Source organism: Eschrichtius robustus, chromosome 13, assembly GCF_028021215.1.
Source record: "Eschrichtius robustus isolate mEscRob2 chromosome 13, mEscRob2.pri, whole genome shotgun sequence".
Lineage (NCBI taxonomy): Eukaryota > Metazoa > Chordata > Mammalia > Artiodactyla > Eschrichtiidae > Eschrichtius > Eschrichtius robustus.
In genome coordinates, this window is record NC_090836.1 from 81895274 (window position 1) to 81912445 (window position 17172).

General features: G+C 37.4%; 1 protein-coding gene across 2 annotated transcripts in view; it reads left to right on the forward strand.

The window, feature by feature from the left end:
- Positions 1 to 17172, forward strand: part of CFAP54 (cilia and flagella associated protein 54) — a 305843-nt gene that overhangs the window by 38279 nt on the left and 250392 nt on the right. For both annotated transcript variants that reach the window (XM_068561127.1, XM_068561128.1), the window contains exons 6-14: positions 1806 to 1949; positions 3520 to 3633; positions 3757 to 3858; positions 8105 to 8303; positions 10345 to 10526; positions 10610 to 10766; positions 11707 to 11792; positions 14470 to 14604; positions 15675 to 15825. In XM_068561127.1, the coding sequence (XP_068417228.1) occupies positions 1806 to 1949; positions 3520 to 3633; positions 3757 to 3858; positions 8105 to 8303; positions 10345 to 10526; positions 10610 to 10766; positions 11707 to 11792; positions 14470 to 14604; positions 15675 to 15825 (1270 nt within the window). The remainder of the gene's footprint in view (positions 1 to 1805; positions 1950 to 3519; positions 3634 to 3756; positions 3859 to 8104; positions 8304 to 10344; positions 10527 to 10609; positions 10767 to 11706; positions 11793 to 14469; positions 14605 to 15674; positions 15826 to 17172) is intronic.

Below are 17172 nucleotides of genomic sequence, written 5' to 3' on the forward strand. Positions count from 1 at the left end.
CAAAGTGAATCAGTTACACATATACATATATCCACCCTTTTTTTTTTAGATTCTTTTCCCATATAGGCCATTACAGAGTATTGAGTAGGCTATACAGCAAGTTCTTATTAGTTATCTATTTTATACGTAGTAGTGTATATATGTCAATCCCAATCTCCCAATTTATCCCTCCCCCCCTTATCCACTGTTGACCATAATTTTGTTTTCTACATTCATGACTCTACTTCTGTTTTGTAAATAAGTTCATTTGTACCCCTTTTTTTAAAGGTTCCACAGATAAGCTATATCATATGATATTTGTCTTTCTGTGTCTGACTTACTTCACTCAGTATGACAGTCTCTAGGTCCATCCATGTTGCATCAAATGGCATTATTTTGTTCTTCTTTATGGCTGACTAATATTCCGTTGTATATATGTACCACATCTTCTTTATCCATTCCTCTGTTGATGGGACTAATATTCCGTTGTATATATGTACCACATCTTCTTTATCCATTCCTCTGTTGATGGACATTTAAGTTGCTTCCATGTCCTGGCTACCCTTTGTGGTTTTAGAATATTTTTTTTTTTGGCTGCGTTGGGTCTTTGTTGCTGCACGCAGGCTTTCTCTAGTTGTGGCAAGCGGGAGCTACTCTTTGTTGCGGTGCGCGGGCTTCTCATTTGTGGTGGTTTCTCTCTTGTTGTGGAGCATAGGTGCATAGGCTTCAGTAGTTGCAGCATGTGGGCTCAGTAGTTGTGGCTCGTGGGCTCTAGAGCGCAGGCTCAGTAGTTATGGCACATGGGCTTAGTTGCTCCGCAGCATGTGGGATCTTCCCAGACCAGGGATCAAACCTGTGTCCCCTGTATTGGCAGGCAGATTCTTAACCACTGCGCCACCAGGGAAGTCCCTAGAATATTTTCAAAGAAAGGAAAATATTGACAAAGTTAACTGCAAAATACATATCATCAAATAGTGTTACCCAGTTTAAAATAGTGTTTCCCAGGGCTTTATGGGAAAAATATGTCCAAAAAGGATTATCACTAGGATTGTGGGGAAAAGTTCTTTAACTGTAGATAGAATAGCACAAGAGGCTCTTACATATATTCCAACAGATGGGCCAATAACAATGGTGACCCTTCCCCAAAATTTTGTCTCAGTTTGTACCTTTGGAATAATTACACTGGTAATAGGCATTATTTATGGGCGGCTTACATTGAGTCAAAATCATTCTAGTGTGTCATGTACATTATCTCCTTCCCATAACAGTACTGCAGTGATGTGCTAAAATACCCATTTTATAGATGAGAAAATTGAGGTCTGGAGAAGTAAAATGACACAGATACTAGGTGTTAAAATTGGAACTGAAGCCCAGGTCTTTTTGATTCTAATCCTGGACCGTTTCTACCAAGTATCACAGGCCCCGGATTGTAAGCCTTTTCTATTTTTCCCTACCCTGTTTTGCCAGTTTATTTTCAGAATAATACATTGGTTTGAGACCAGCTAATAACAATTGCATTGTTGGAATTAGCTCCTAGACTGCTGTTGACACTTGATAAATGTTAATAAAAATAAGCTGAGTTCATAGGATTTTAGGAGCTAAGAAGGAAGACATTCTAAAATGGCTGACTTGAGATTTTGAGTTCTTGAAATTATTCTTTTACTTTTAAATGCTTGTTTTTTTAATTGACTTATTATTTGTGGTATTTTTAGTTCAAGTAGTCAGCAACTTGGGCTCACCACTCATAATTTGATAATATTAAATGAAAATCGGCATTATTAGCTTAAAATGAAAAGACATTCTATTGTGCCCTTTTTCTGTCTCAGGCCTTGGAATATCTCCTGTGGGCCAGTATATGTATGGAATCCTCGGTCCCACTTCTGTCCATCAGGTACTTGACGTGGAGAGCTACTCTTTACACCGCTGTCTGCCAATGCTACTATGACTGCCAGGCTGGTATTCACGGAGAGGTACGCTACTTTTTAACTCTGAGGATGCCAATATTTAAAAATACAACATATTCAGCATTTTTTTCTTTAGATGAGCAGCAGGAAAACAAACAAGCAAACAAAACCCAAAGAATTGCAGTGAAGCAAAGACAAAAGTCCCAGGCTTTATTTGCAGAAATTTGCTTGACTTCTCCATTCTGTTGGTCTCTCACTTCACTTTCTGTTTCCCCCTTTATTCTCTATTCACTTCTACCATCTTTACTCCTTTTCTGAATCAGATCTCTGATATCTTCCCTTCCTCATTGTATTCTTGTATGCAAGCTACTTTCTTTACCTGTTTAGTTACTGTATTCCATGCCACCTACCATCCATTTGTCTTGCTTTTCTCTGCTTCCTGCCACCATTTATTTAGTATACTCTATTTCTTATTTTTCCTCTTTTCCTATATATATTTTTGATTGAATATTTGAACTATAACTTAACTGGTTGGGGCTTCTATTGGCCTATGCCACACCTCTGTGCAAATGAAAACAGGCACTCTCGTTATGGTATGTGGTACTTGGCTTGTCAGTGGATGGGGTCCTGGTGAGAATTAGAAACAGGCACCCTTTCCTTTGGGCGAACCTATCCCTGCACTGGTGTGCATAGCTTGGTGAGTACAGGGTGGGCTGGATTTCAGCAGGAGAACAGCTTAATACAGCCCTTGTGGGATACTTTTTCTAGCCTAGGATACATTCTAGAAACTACTCACCATATATGCGTAGTTAGTTTTAGTGTACTAGTTGGTGGCATGTTTCTATAGCTATTAAATTTATCAGGGATCGAAATGTTTGCATAGTTTTGACCATTTGATTCCTATTGGAATTTTTTCTTATTGGAAAATGTAACCCTTTATGTTACTATTGTGTTCTAGAAGCATCTTCATGAAAAATCATAAATTATAAATAAAGTACTTCAAAGAACTAGTAAAATAAATTGCATGAATTGAACTTGTTTTGCTGTTATTGCTAAAGAATTATAATAATGGTGAACTGATTAAATAAGCTAGCCTGCTTCCTTTCCTCAGATATTAATAAATACTTCCTATATGTTGGGTACTGGAAATCCCAAAATGAGTAAGACCCTTTAAGGACCTCACAATTTAGTGGACAGTGTGAACAATTGAATAGATAATACAGCTTGTTTTGGTAGAAAGGTTAGAATTTGAGAAGAGCACTGAGGAGGGGTGTGTGTGTGTGTGTGTGTGTGTGTGTGTGTGTTTGCGCATGCACGTGCGTGCGTACGTGTGTACAATGCCAGAGAAGTGATCATCTATATGAAGCTGCTGTTTAGCCCAGAATTTGACTTTCCTTACTTTTTGAATTTATAAAGTTAGCGCAGCCGACATTTTATTAACTTTAGATTTACAGAAATTAGTGGTGTATCTCGGAAATGATTGACAGGACAGCTACCATGTTCTAAAGAATCAGCATCAGCCTAGAGTTTAATTCACCAATTAAATCAAATGTCTGGGAGAATAAAGCATACTGTCTTGATACATTTTTAATCACTATAACTTATTATGAATTAAATTTATTTTAATTGCATGTAGGCATTTGCTCGGCGTGCTTTGGCTAAAATTGATGAGTTAAGGCAACTGGAATTCATGAGTTCCTCACAATCACAGGAAGAATCCAGAGGATATTATAGAGAGGCCACGATAAAGGTATAAAAATTTCATGAAATAAAAGAAATTTACTGTACTCTACAAATGATTAAGTACTTAATATTAGTAGCTGAAAAGTACATCCCATTGTTACTTCATATATAATTCTTCTTTTTGAGGCAGATGGCAGTCATGATCTTCAAAAGGGGAGTATTCGAATCTAGAAGAAAGAACAAAAGTTTCTTTAGACCAAAGATAAGAGTTAACCTAAAGGAAGCACAAACTGTAAGTCTCAGAATGTCTTCTCTGTTTTAGACTCTTTTTGCAGTGCGTTTGTGTTATACCTCTCTGTCTTTTAAGCCTAGACACTAAGTATTAAATCCTGCCCCCTAATCCCTGCACCAATGGCAAATAGAAGAATGCCTTCCCAATTTGGACACGGCCTTGCTTCATCCCTTTCTCAAAGCTTTTGTACCTTTGCACAATCCCAGTTTTGTAACATTAAAGGCCAAGAAGCTGAAGAGCCTGGGAAAGGTTCAAATGCACAGGCTTCTGAGTGGTGCTGCAGAGGACTTTTGACCACTTGGTGTCAGCTTCAAAGCCATTGAGGATGGAGAAGAGGTGGAGGCACCTTTTCTTATCAGCTTCTGGTTTCTCCTTTGGGAGTGTTTAGGGTGTAGGTTATACGGGAGCAGCAAACAACCCCCATGTCTCAGGGGCTTAAAACAATTTATTTCCCACTGGAGTCAAACATTATTATAGTTATCAGGAGCTCTGCTCATGACTGATGCTCAGGGCCAGGTTGAGGAGCAGTCCTCATTTGGAAAATTGCCGGGTCGTTCTGCCAGAGGGCACCTAAGAGAGCTCTGGAGGACCTCACACAGGCACTGATGCTCAGCATGGAAGTGACAGCAGCCTCCTTTCTAACGTGGTCAGAACTCCTCACATGGCCCCTCTTGGCCACAGGTGTGTTTGGCCAACAGCACTAAGGGCTCCCAGGGAGAGGAGTGGGACATAGATATGCCTGTGGGATCCTCTGCCCTTTCTCCCTTCTGCCTTTTTCCTTCTCCCACTGTCTTCCTGCTGGCCGTTCTGAATCTCAGTGTTCCTTAAGTCCCAGCTCTGTATTTCTTTGAAGTGTTCCCTGACCATCCTAGACAGTTGTAAACTCTCTTTTATGAGCTTCTTTGGGACTGAAAATGAAAGTGAGGGGGAAGAAGATGAGCACTTTCTGACAGAAGAGTAGTAGAATCTCAGAACCTGGAAGGAATTTTAGAAATCATTTGGTTCAGTCCTTTTCTATTACAGACGGGGAAAATAAAGCCCAGAGTATTTAAGCCAGCTGCTGGCAGCACCGGAACCAGAACCCGGGTCTCTAGCCCAGTGTATTCTAACTCCCCAATGACTGCCATTCTCTTTCCTCATTTCTTCTTATAATATTTGAGAGGAATTCTCTTTTTTTCTTTTAAATAAATCATATTTAAATACAAATATTATTTGGACATGGTAGCTTTCTATTGCTACTTAGTGTCTCTGAGGTAAATTGAGTACTGAGCCCAGGCATGTAGTTCGTACCTCCTTTTTTTTTTTTTTCGTACCTCCTTTTAAATCATGTCCCTTACTGACCAGTGGTGTGTAATTGGTGGGGGTGGTAGCTTGCCAAATTATAGATAATTCCTTGGATGAGCTGCTGAATAGCCTGCATCTGGTATTGTTAAGTAGTAATGCTATAGTGTTTGTTAGAGAGCAGGAGGCATATTTTTGCAGAATGTTCTGCTTTAAATTTATGAAATCGTTTTACTGTTTCTACAAAAGAAAGTATTTCAGTGTGCATTAAATTCATTTTACAGAAAATTTCTGAGTTTGTAGGACAGTTGTTAACTCACAGTGAATCATTTTGACTTTCAAAGGATTGTTTTATAGGACTGCTAATTCAGACTTCTAATGATTGACCATTTAGTGATTCATTCAATAAATATTTTTAAAGTACCTGCTCTGTGAACAAGATACGTAGAGGTTACCTTCTAGTGGAGAAATTACATAATAAATAAATAAGTAAATTATAGCTTGTGATAAGAATTAAGAAGGAAATAATGGTGGTGATTAAATGAGTTACATGTAAAGCCCTTAGAATGTTCCTGGCACGTGGTAGGTCCTCAGTTGTATGAGCTATTACTATTTTTCATTCATTCATTCAGTAGCCATGTATTGAAGGCCTACTGTGGCTCAAGAGTGGTGGCACATAGAAAAGATGAAGTCGAAATTCTTTTTTGAATGGCTTTGGAATAACAAGCAGGATTTGATTAGACAGGGAGAAGGGGGGAAAACATTCTAAGTAAAGGACAAGAGCGTGGACATAGCTTGGAAGCAAAAGTAAGCAACGACTTTTGGTAGACAGTGAGACAGTGAGAAACTGAGCTTGAATGGGGTGGGTGTATTATGTTGGGGAATTAACATAATACATCTCATGGCACCGATGTCATGGAAGCCATGGTGTTTAAGGTTGGAACTGACTGCATGGGTTATATCATTCAGCTTCTCATCCATCTTGACAATTTAAAAGATGGTTTAGTATATCCTATGCAGTACATGTACCAGGATTTGTCTAATACTTTTTATTACTAGTATTTTAGTTGTTTTCCTATTCTTTGCTGTTATAAATATTGCTGTAATCAACATCTTCAGGTATATTATTTTTTCTTTTATTTCCTGTGGGCAAAATTCAAGGTGTAGAATTTGAATAATGTTACAAACACTTTTATTTCTCTTGATATATATTGCCAAATTGATTTCCGAAACGAGTACTCCAAGGTGACAACCCACGTGTACCAGTTTCACCACAAGCTATTATCATTTTGATATTATTATTATTTCTTAATTTTTAAAATAATTCAGTTTTCATAAAGTGGCTTGTTTTAACTTTATTATTTTGATCCAACTTTCCCTTATATTTGTGTTTACTCTTTATATTTTCTTTTCAGGTGAATTATCTTTTACAGCTTTGACCATTTATCTACTAGAGATTTTAATTTTTAAAATGTATTTGAATAGGCTCATTTTTTTTTCATTAGCCTACAGTTTTTTTTTGAATTTTATTTAATTTTTTTATACAGCAGGTTCTTATTAGTTATCTATTTTATACATATTAGTGTATATATGTCAATCCCAATCTCCCAATTCATCCCACCACCAGGCTCATTGTTTTTATAGAGATTAATATTTTGCTTGTCATGCTTGACAATCCAGTGTTTTTTAAATTGCGTTAGCTTTAAATATTTTTTGTAGATCTTTTAAATATTTATATTTTAAAATCTTTTGCTTGTTTTTCATCTATAGCTCTGATAAATCTACAGCCCTAGTTCACTTTTTGCTAGTTTTTCTAGGATATTTTAAAAAACAATTTCACTGTAATTTATTTGGGTTTTACCATTTCATTTTGAATGTTTCTAATTATTAGAAAGTGTATTATGCTGTTCAAATATAATTTTTTAAAGCTCTGTTTTAACCCATAGCAAACATCTTAGAAGAAACCCTGACATCTGTTTGTAAAGCAAGAGAGGGCAGGGCATGAAGCTTAAGCTTTACTGAGGTTTTTAACATATCAGTTAACCTAAGGGTTGAAAGCGCATAGAAGCTAATAAGCAGGGACGTTTTTGTTTGGGGAAAAATAGTCCAAAGCAGCTTTATCCCTGCTTTTGCTTTTCCGTCTTTCTGACTTTGCCCCAGGAAGAGGAATGAAGCAAGGAAATCGTGGGAAATATGGATATCCTCTAACTGGACATGGATTCTAGAAAAGCCAACTAGAGCTACCTTTCTTGTTTCCTGGTAATCTAAGTACAGAGAACAGGTCGTTTGTCAGAGAGAAGACTAAAGTGTGGAGGCAGGACGTCTGCTTGGGGTGAAATCATTCTGGGCCAACACAAAGCACAGTGGCTAGGGATTTGCGTGCGGCTCTAACTGGCTCTGGCTTACCTGTATACAGCTGGTCAACTCTTCTTTAGAGTTAGCTACCGTAAGACCTGTTACTTATACTATAAAATAGTGTTTCAAATTTGGATTTGGGGACCTTCTGCATTAGAATTTCCTCCAGTGTTTACTAAAAATGTCCCACCCAGACTCACTGAATCTCTGGAGGTTTGGTCTGTGAATCTAAAAAGAGCTCCTGAGAGATTTTGAGGCAACCAAAGTTTGAGTGTCAGTTCCTAAAGGCTGTAATGGAGGTACCACAAACCATATGGAGACTGATGTTGCCATTTATTAATAAACAGCCTTTTTAGGCTGCTTTGGAAACACAAACATATAAAGAGATGGCAACGTTTTTGATGTAATGGCAGCATGACATAAACTTTAATAAAGTCTGGAGTGACACCTCAAAAAATGAAAACCGTAAAGGCAGCCATCTCATCACTAGACCAACCACTCTCTCTTTTAGCGTTAATGAAGCACACCTTACTTGTCTTCGCCTTATACTATCAAACATTGCAGAACTTTAAAAAAGTGAGCTGTATTTTTTTTTTTTTTTTTATTCCAGTTGCCGTGGCCACGTACTGTCACAGAACGGTTGTTGGATGAGATGTTTGATAGCACTGCATCCCGGTTTCTGGCTGTCTTGGAGGCTCTCTCTGACTCAAACCGGCGAACACTACAAACTGGACCTGTTGTTACAGATGAAGTAGAAGTTCATGATGTTGTCTCAGAACTGTTTATAGCAGGAAAAGAACTTTTAATAAGTAAATATGTTGTTAAAATAATATTTTATGGTAGAACATGAATAACAAAAATTTTAGCACGGTAGTCCATACCTAAGAAACTGATACCGATTTTTATTGATCTTGAATTCAGCAACCTTGCTAGACTCAATGGATAATTCAAATAATGTATTAGTAGATTTTCTTTTGGATTTTTTATGTATACAATCATATTATCTGTGAATAATGACAATTATGTTCCTTTCCAATTCTTAACCTTTTAATTTCTTCTTTCTTGCATTTCTTGACTTATTTTGCACTGGATAGGCTCTCCAGTAAAACATGGGATGGCAGTGGTGATAGCAGATATCCTTGTCTCATTTATGATCTCAGATGGAAAGCTTTCAGTATTTTATCATTAATATTGATATTTGCTGAAGGATATTTTTAGATACCCTGTTTGAGATTAATGAAGTTTCTTTTATTCTTGGTTTGCTAAGAGTTTTGTTTGTTTTTAATCCTGAATAGTTGTTGAATTTTATCAAAATCTTTTTTATGGGTTTATTGAGATTTATTGAGTTAATCGATTGGATTTGTCTTTTATTTCATTAATGTGGTACATTACATTGATTGCTTATCTAATTTTTAATTACTCCATATTTTTGGAATAAACTTAATCTGGCGGTGAGGATTATCCTTTTGATATATTGCTTGATTTTCTTGCTAGTGTTTAATATTTCTGCTTCTCTGTTCATGAGAGAGATTTCCTTTCTTATAATATCGTTTTTGGGTTTTGCTCTCAAGGTCATGTTTGCCTCATAATAAGAGTTGAGAGTTCTGCCCTCTTTTTCTATTATCTGGAGGAGTTTGTGGCAGATTTGTGTTATTTCTTCCCAAATGTTTGAATTCGCTGGTGAAGGCATTTGGACCTGGAATTCTCTTTGTGGAAATGTTTTTAACTATGGATTACATTTCTTCCATAGATATAAAATGATTTAGAATTTCTTTTCCTTTAAAGAAAATCTTCTGTTTGGTAAATAGTACTTTGATTTTATCTATATTTTAAAATTTTCATAAAATTGTTTATAACATCATCATGATCATCTAAGTGAGCTTAGGATGTGCGTGTGTGTGTGCACGTGTGCACCCATCTCAGGGCACGGAGCCTCTGTGCTGCAGTTTGGGCTCATCTTTTCCTCACAAGGAAGATACAAGATCTCAGAGGAGAATTCCCTTGACTTCCTTCACCCACACCTGAAAATTTACCTTCATCCACTGTCTGTCATTAAAGTGGAAGGAATGTTCCTTCTCCTCCTCTTTAGGTCTTTGGGCCTAATCTCTGCAAACTGCCCTTCATCCCTATCCAGCTTCCTCCCCTGTATTTCTTCCTCTTGTTAGAGTCAGATTTATTGAAGGAATTGTCTGTTCTCACTGTCCCAAATTCTTTCCTTCCTGCTTGTACTTGGCAGTCTTCTGTCGTGGACAGAGAGTGTCAGGGACAACCTCCTTCTTGTTCAATTTGAAAGTCAAGAGTTTTTCTTCCCTTTGCTCTCTGTAGTATTTGTTGCTGTTGACTACTCCTTTCTCTTTAAACGCTCTCCCTGGCAGCCTTTGCTCCCGCGGCCCTTCTCTTACTTGTTGGCGTTCCTTGCTGCTCTGTCCTAGGCAGCTGTCTGTTTCCCATTTGCTGTGGATATGTAATGATGACTCTAAAGCTATATCCCTATTTGAGATCTCTTTTCCGAGCTCCCAGTCTGTAATATCTAGCTGTCTGTTTCACTAGTTAACTCTTGCTAATCCTCTCTTTTTGAGATTCCATGTTCCTCCCTCTGGGGTGGCCTTCCCTGACCGACCTCCTACTCCAAACCTCTGTCTGATGCCTTTCTTACTTGTCCGCACAGCACCAAGGTATTTGCCCCCTAAGATTCCTTGTTACCCCCACCTGCGTGCGAGCTCTGTGAAGGTAGGGGTTGTGTTTGCATCTTTTCCGTTGTTTACCTAGCCTGGCAGTGTCTGATATTTAATATGTAGTAAATATTTCTTTGCACAAATGACATCCAAACCCCTCTCTTTCCTTTTCTAGTGTCAAATACCAGTGCAGATGGCATGCTTGATTTTCCAAAATCTTCTCTTCTGGAACTTATTATAAGAAGGAAAAATGTTATTTCTGTGGATGCTGCCGTGAAATTTATAAAACTAGCTTTTACTTACGAGGAATGGAGTTTATTTGAATCTGCAGCTGGGCAGCTTATTGATTTTCTCCAGGTAATATATGCAAAATAATTACTTTGTTTTTATTTTATTAACATGACATTGAAGTAATTAATTGTGGGATATACTTTTCTTAGAGGCAGGATGATCCAGAGTCAAAGAAAGCAGAGAAAGATTTAATTCTTCTTATTGCAATAGAACCTTTAATCAACGTAAAGAGAAACAAAGGTTTGATCTTTCCCCTTGAAAACTACAAAGGAGGTCAAGTTTACGTTAAAAAAATTGCTCTTCATGGTGAGTATTTATTTGCATTTCTGAAAAATTAAGATGACTTTATATACTCTCTACAGGTGAGGTGAGAGAAAGAATGTTCAAGGCAGAGGGAGCAGGAAGTGCAGAGGCCCTGAGTGAGAGCGTGCTTGATTGTTGAAAGAATAGCAAGGAGGCATGTATGGTTGGAGTGCTCTAGTGGTGGTGCTGGCATTTGAGAATGCGGTAGGAGGTGAGCTCAGGGAAATAGCTGGGTGCCTGGTCTTGCAGGTTCCTAGGCCTTGTAAGGATGCTGGATTTTATTTTGTGTCATGGTTTTGAGTAGAAGAATGAGGCTCTACTTAGCTGCTGCCTTATCAGTGAGAGGCCAGCAGGGCAGCAAATCAAATCTATCAGTTCACTTTGGTAAGGGAAGGTTTGGTGGTCTCCTCTCTGTTTCCAGCATGCAGAGTTTTCCATTCTAAAACTTTTTACGTCTTAAAAGTCATTGTGTATATAATTGAAAATCTGCAGCCTCTGTTTTTTAGAGAATTATTTAATCCTATACTTTTATGTTTTATCATATTCTTAAGGCATTGAATGGCTGCTAAATTGTGGTAAATAATTTGTACCAAGTAACAATGCTTTTTTTTTTTCCTTCTAATGGTTTCTGAATAGATACCTTTGTTATTTTTATTTCAACTGCCCTATATGTTTTAATATTATAAACCTTCTCAATTCCATTATTGATATAGTTGGCATACAGATTGCAGATTAATGAAAATATTAATAGTCCATTTTAATTGAATTAGAGCCTACTTAGATTAGTTTTCACACAGAGGCATTTAAAGTGTCTTATTGATATACTATTTGCCCAGATATCATTTATGTCACTTTTGTAGAATTTCTGTGTTTCTATGCCTTTTCTATTTGAAATTTTGTAACGAAATTTTTTGTTTCATTTTCCTGTATTTTATAAATTGAGATACTTCTGTGAAGACTTGTGGATATTCAGAAGACATTTTCCATTTGGCGGCAACCTTGTATTCCTGTGTCTGTGGGTCTCCACAGGTGAAAAAGCTATTTTGGATAATTTGTAATGGTGTCAAAGGAGGCTCTTTTACTTAATTTAAAGCCAGATTTAAAAATCACAGGAATTTTACCTTGCTGAAATTCTGTATTGTTTAATCATTAGAAGAAGAGATCGATTTATATCCTGACTTGTAATTTTAAATCTGTTTTTATTATTGTCATCATTTTGGGCATCAGTCTCTTCCTTCTTGGGAAATTCCAAGGCTAGCTGTATTTCTTTTTCTTTTTTTTTTTTTTTTTGCCAGATTTATTCTTAAACTTAAGACTCGTTCTACCATCTATTTTCTCTAACATATGATTTTCTTATTTTTTTCTTGTATATACGTATAGTTTTTCTTCTTTCTTGCATTTTTTTTTTTAACATCTTTATTGGAGTATAATTGCTTTACAATGGTGTGTTAGTTTCTGCTGTATAACAAAGTGAATCAGCTGTACCTGTACATACATCCCCATATCTCCTCCCTCTTGCTTCTCTCTCCCACCCTCCCTATCCTACCCCTCTAGGTGGACACAAAGCACTGAGGAGGCTAGCTATATTTCTAATGATGAAGGAAATGAGGCAGTGGTTTTAGTGAGAGTTAATGTTCTTAAAATACTGCTTTCCAGTCCCTGAGTACAAAGCCTGGTTATTATTTGGAGTCACTTAGCACACAATGGCCAGTATTTAGAAATGACGATTTGTGGGTATGGATATTTAAGCAAAACTAGTACAGCACTGGTTTTAAACTGAATTCCAGGGACCCCCCCCCACCCCCGCCCCAAGAGCTTCTCTGAGGCTCCTCAGGAGCCAGCTTTAGGTCGTAACACCCTAAGCTGTTCCTATTAGTTTTTGTATACAATGTTGAGATTCTGAGGGAATGTCCTTGGAAAATTTGGTTTTACTGTTATAAAAAAATGTTTGAAAACCACAGTTATAGAGCATTGTATTAACTATTGTTCAGGCAAGTGAAACACAGTAAGGGACTTGAGAAGTTCCACTCTTATAATATTTTCTATTCCTTCATTTATTAGTTTGTTATAACCTGTGACAGGTGTTTAATTTTTGAAAGAAAGGTATTTGATAGCAAATATACTGATTATAGTGGGCAAACCAAACCAAAAAATTCCAATCAAGGCTGAAAAGCACATGAAATTTTCATCTTTCTGCTTTTTAAAAAACCATGTGTATCTTAGTTCAGTTGAATTCAGTAAACATTTTTTGAGCTCTGTTATGTTCCCAAGCACTGTACTAAGGTACCACGTATGCGAAATAAGTCTTAGAGCTGCCCCAAAGGAGCTCGAGGTTTGATATATTTTAATCATAAACTCATTATCTTTCTAGTTCATATATAATGAATAACTTTATTTTCCTTTTGGAAAGAGCCAAAGTAACTGAACTGAGAGGAGATATACTTGATTTGGGTCATCTGTTGATATCCAATGTGATGTTCGGTTTAGTTCCTTCATGTCTCTCTTTTCTTCTTTTCCATAACCTTTCCCAGCTCCCTATTCCCTCTCCCCTTACTAGTTTCTCCACCTCTCCATACTTTATTAGTATTTATTTATTTATTTATTTATGGCTGCGTTGGGTCTTCGTTGCTGCGTGCTGGCTTTCTCTAGTTGCGGCGAGTGGGAGCTACTCTTCGTTGCGGTGCATGGGCTTCTCATTGGGGTGGCTTCTCTCGTTGTGGAGCATGGGCTCTAGGCGTGCAGGCTTCAGTAGTTGTGGCACACGGGCTCAGTAGCTGTGGCTCATGGACCCTAGAGCTCAGGCTCAGTAGTTGTGGCGCACGGGCTTAGTTGCTCCGAGGTATGTGGGATCTTCCTGGACCAGGGATTGAATCGTGTCCCCTGCCTTGGCAGGCAGATTCTTAACCACTGCGCCACGAGGGGAGTCCCTTCTTTATTATTTTAATACAGAAATTTTAAAAAGAAAGAAGTATATACACACTCCAAATCTGGATGAAACTGGTAGGTTTACATAACTTGCCTGAAAGTATTTGGAACTGTTCTTTTTAGAGAGGTCAAGTAGCCTAGAGCAGTTAAGAGTGAGGTCTCTAGAGCTAGACTGCTTGGGTTTGAATCCTGGCTCTGCTACTTTCTTTCATTTTATCTTAGGAAAAACCACTTCATCTTGTTGTGCTTCAGTTTGCTCATCTGTAAAGTGGAGATGATAGTAATAGTAGTCACTTCATAGGTTGTTATGAGGATTAAATGAGCTGGTATGTGTTTTAGTCTATTCGAGCTTCTATAACAAAGATACCATAGACTGGTTGGCTTACGCAACAAACATTTATTTCTCACAGTTCTGGAGGCTGAGAAATCCACCATCAAGGTGTCATCTGCCTCCTGGTTCACAGATGGCTGTCTTCTTGCTGTGTCTTCACTTGGCAGAAAGGAGTCTCTCACTCTCTTTCTGGGGTCCCTTTTATAAGGGCACTATTTTCATTCATGAGGGCCCCACCCTCATACCAGTTGCCTCCTAAAGGCACCTCCTAATACCATTGCTTTGGGAGTTAGAAATTCAACGTAAGAATTTTGAGTTGACACAAACTTTCAGTTCACTGCAGTAAGTATCAAGCTCTGAGAATGTTGCCTGGCACACATTAAATGTTGTATACCTGTATCTCTATATCTTACTGTTCCTATCAATTTACTTTACCACTTTTGTTTTCAGAATGCTCAGCCTGATAAAGAAATCGTTGTGGACATGATAATGTTCCTATGGCAGAAATGCAAAGTAGGAATTCAGCGGGTCAATGTGTCCAGAAATGACTATGCAAAATTCACCCAGAAAATCAGTACTAATAAAGTATTCCTTTTTGTTTCTCTTCATATGCTTTTTGTTATTACTAATTTAATTTGTGATGCACATTTCAAACCTAAATTTTCCTTATTTACCCACCTGCATAATTATCAATACTATTCTTTAAATGTAGTGGTGAGTGAGCCTTTCCTTTAAGTATATTCCCTGCATTTCTGCCCCAATTTAATTTTGGGAAGCAGGGAGGTGTTTCAGGTTTTTAAGGGAGGAGTAAACACAGTATGTTTAAGGTTATGTGAACTTGGATATATTCATTAAGAAAGTTAATAATAGAAAATACAAGTAAGGCATTTCAGTTTTTTTTTGGAATAATATCAATAGTATATTTTTGAGCTCTCTCCTTTGGAAAGGAGAAAGTTGAACAGGTGAATATTATAACCTGGAAACTTAGGAGAGAATATTTTAACAATAACACAGTCTTCTATGATTCTGAGGCCTCCTAAGATTAGCTACATAAGGTTGCATGGGCATGATTTTATCATATAGTCTAATAAACAAATGATGTGGGTGCATAAATGTTGTTTTCTCATTTTAGCTCCCAAACTGTGATGGCTAATTTTATGTGCTAAGCTTTGGGGTTATAGACATGAAAGACATCTTCCAAGGCACCCAGCATGGAACTTGAAACACCTGCTTCTCCGTCACTATTTTGGAGGCCTTTGATAGTGATCTTAACCGCTGCTTTTTGATGGGAGAATGAGAATTTTGAAGATACAGATAATCTTCACTGAGATATATATATATATATATATATATATATATATATATATATACCATATGATAAATTTTCCATTATGGCTATAGATATGCAGACTCTAAGCTTAAGTAAATCTTTGTGAATTTATATCAACAGATGGATCATTAAATATCATCTTATTAGGATTATTGATCTTTATATTACTTATAATTAAGATCAACTAATAAGGAGGAGTACCTGTATAATATTCCATATGATTAGAAGATGGTGATTTCAAGGAAGTACTAAGTTTTACAAAATGTGACTCTTTCTACAATGTAGTTACTTTCAATTGATTATACTGTGTATTTTCTCTTTTTAGTGGGTTTATCTTCTGTGGCAGATAAATGAAATAATTCACTGCTATAAAATGGAAGACATTGATGTTGTAGTGGTGGCAGAGGTCGCATTGCGATTAAGTGAAATATTGGAGTCTTTAGGAAACCCAAGAAGAAAATTTAAAAAATTTCTAGGTAAAATATTGAATGAAAAAATATGAGGTCATTAATATATATATACACATATGAATATATAAGTATAAATCGTACTACTGGTTAACATCTGTTAATGGAAACTAGGCTTTTCAGTATTGTGCTTCAGTGATGATTTATAATCAAAGATAGAAATAATATAGGTTCGACCAAGTTGATGTTAAAAAAAAGGTTGTATGCTCTGTGGTTCAGTGGCAGATGAAGCTCTTTGTGTCTTGTCTTCACTCAGATGTTTCCCTTCTCCGTTCCTCATGTCCACCTACCCCTGTCTCTCTCCCTCCCCCATTCTTCCTTTTTTCTTTTCTCTCCTCCCTTTTATCCTACTCCCTCCCCTTCCGTTTCCCACTAGAGTGATGCTTCATGAAGGAAGAGAGCGTGTTCAGGTCACCGTTTTATTCTTGATACCAGCACATTGTCTGACACAGAGGAGGAGCTCAGATGAATGTTTGTTGAATGGATCCATGTCCTTCTACCTTTTGTCTCCTTTTAAGTCTCTCTTCTGATTCTCTCCTTTGAAAATTCTCCTTCTTTCTTCATTTATTCTGTTGCCTCCCTTTTTTCCCTTTCTTCTTATCTTCTTCCTCTCTTTGCCCCCTTTTCCCATTCATTCTCCTCCTCTCCCTGTCCCAACCCCTTCCTGCCATTATTCTGTTCTCCCTCCAGGAGGTGCCTTCTCTCAGAGGATTGGTCTGCCTGCCTCATTCTTTCTTCTGCCTGTGGTTGAACCCCTGAATTATCTGTTTCATTAGGTAACTCCCATATAGAAAATGAGGTGAGGGAGACATGTGGGTGTCTACTTTCCTATTTCACCCCATTTACAGAGTGTGTATGACGTGTGAGGGATTTGGTAATAGTTATTGTAATAATTGTTTTCCCAGAGATTCGCTAATCTGGCTCTCGGTTGTTGAGTGCAGCTTTGCAGATGGAATTTGACAGCCATGGTTCTCAAACTTCGATCGGTATCAATATCACTTGGGAACTTGTTAAAAATACAAGGCCCAGGCTTATCATACTTCAACTAGCCTGGACCTTCCTAGTCCTCATTAGCTTACCAGGAGATTTTGATACACGTCAAAACTTGAGGACCACTGGTTAGAGGTCTCTGGCTATCGAACACTTTCAGTGGCTTGAAGTCATGTTTTTGACACATCCTGTCTTAAAATGCTTTTCCCTTTTTAAAAACTTTTATTATGTAGAATTTCAAATATAGACAGGTGAAATAAGTCACTGAGTATGCATCATCCAGTACCAATAATTATGAATATTTTGTTAATCTTATTTCATCTCTCCTGACAACACTTTCTTTTTTCCTGGAGTGTTTTAAAGCAG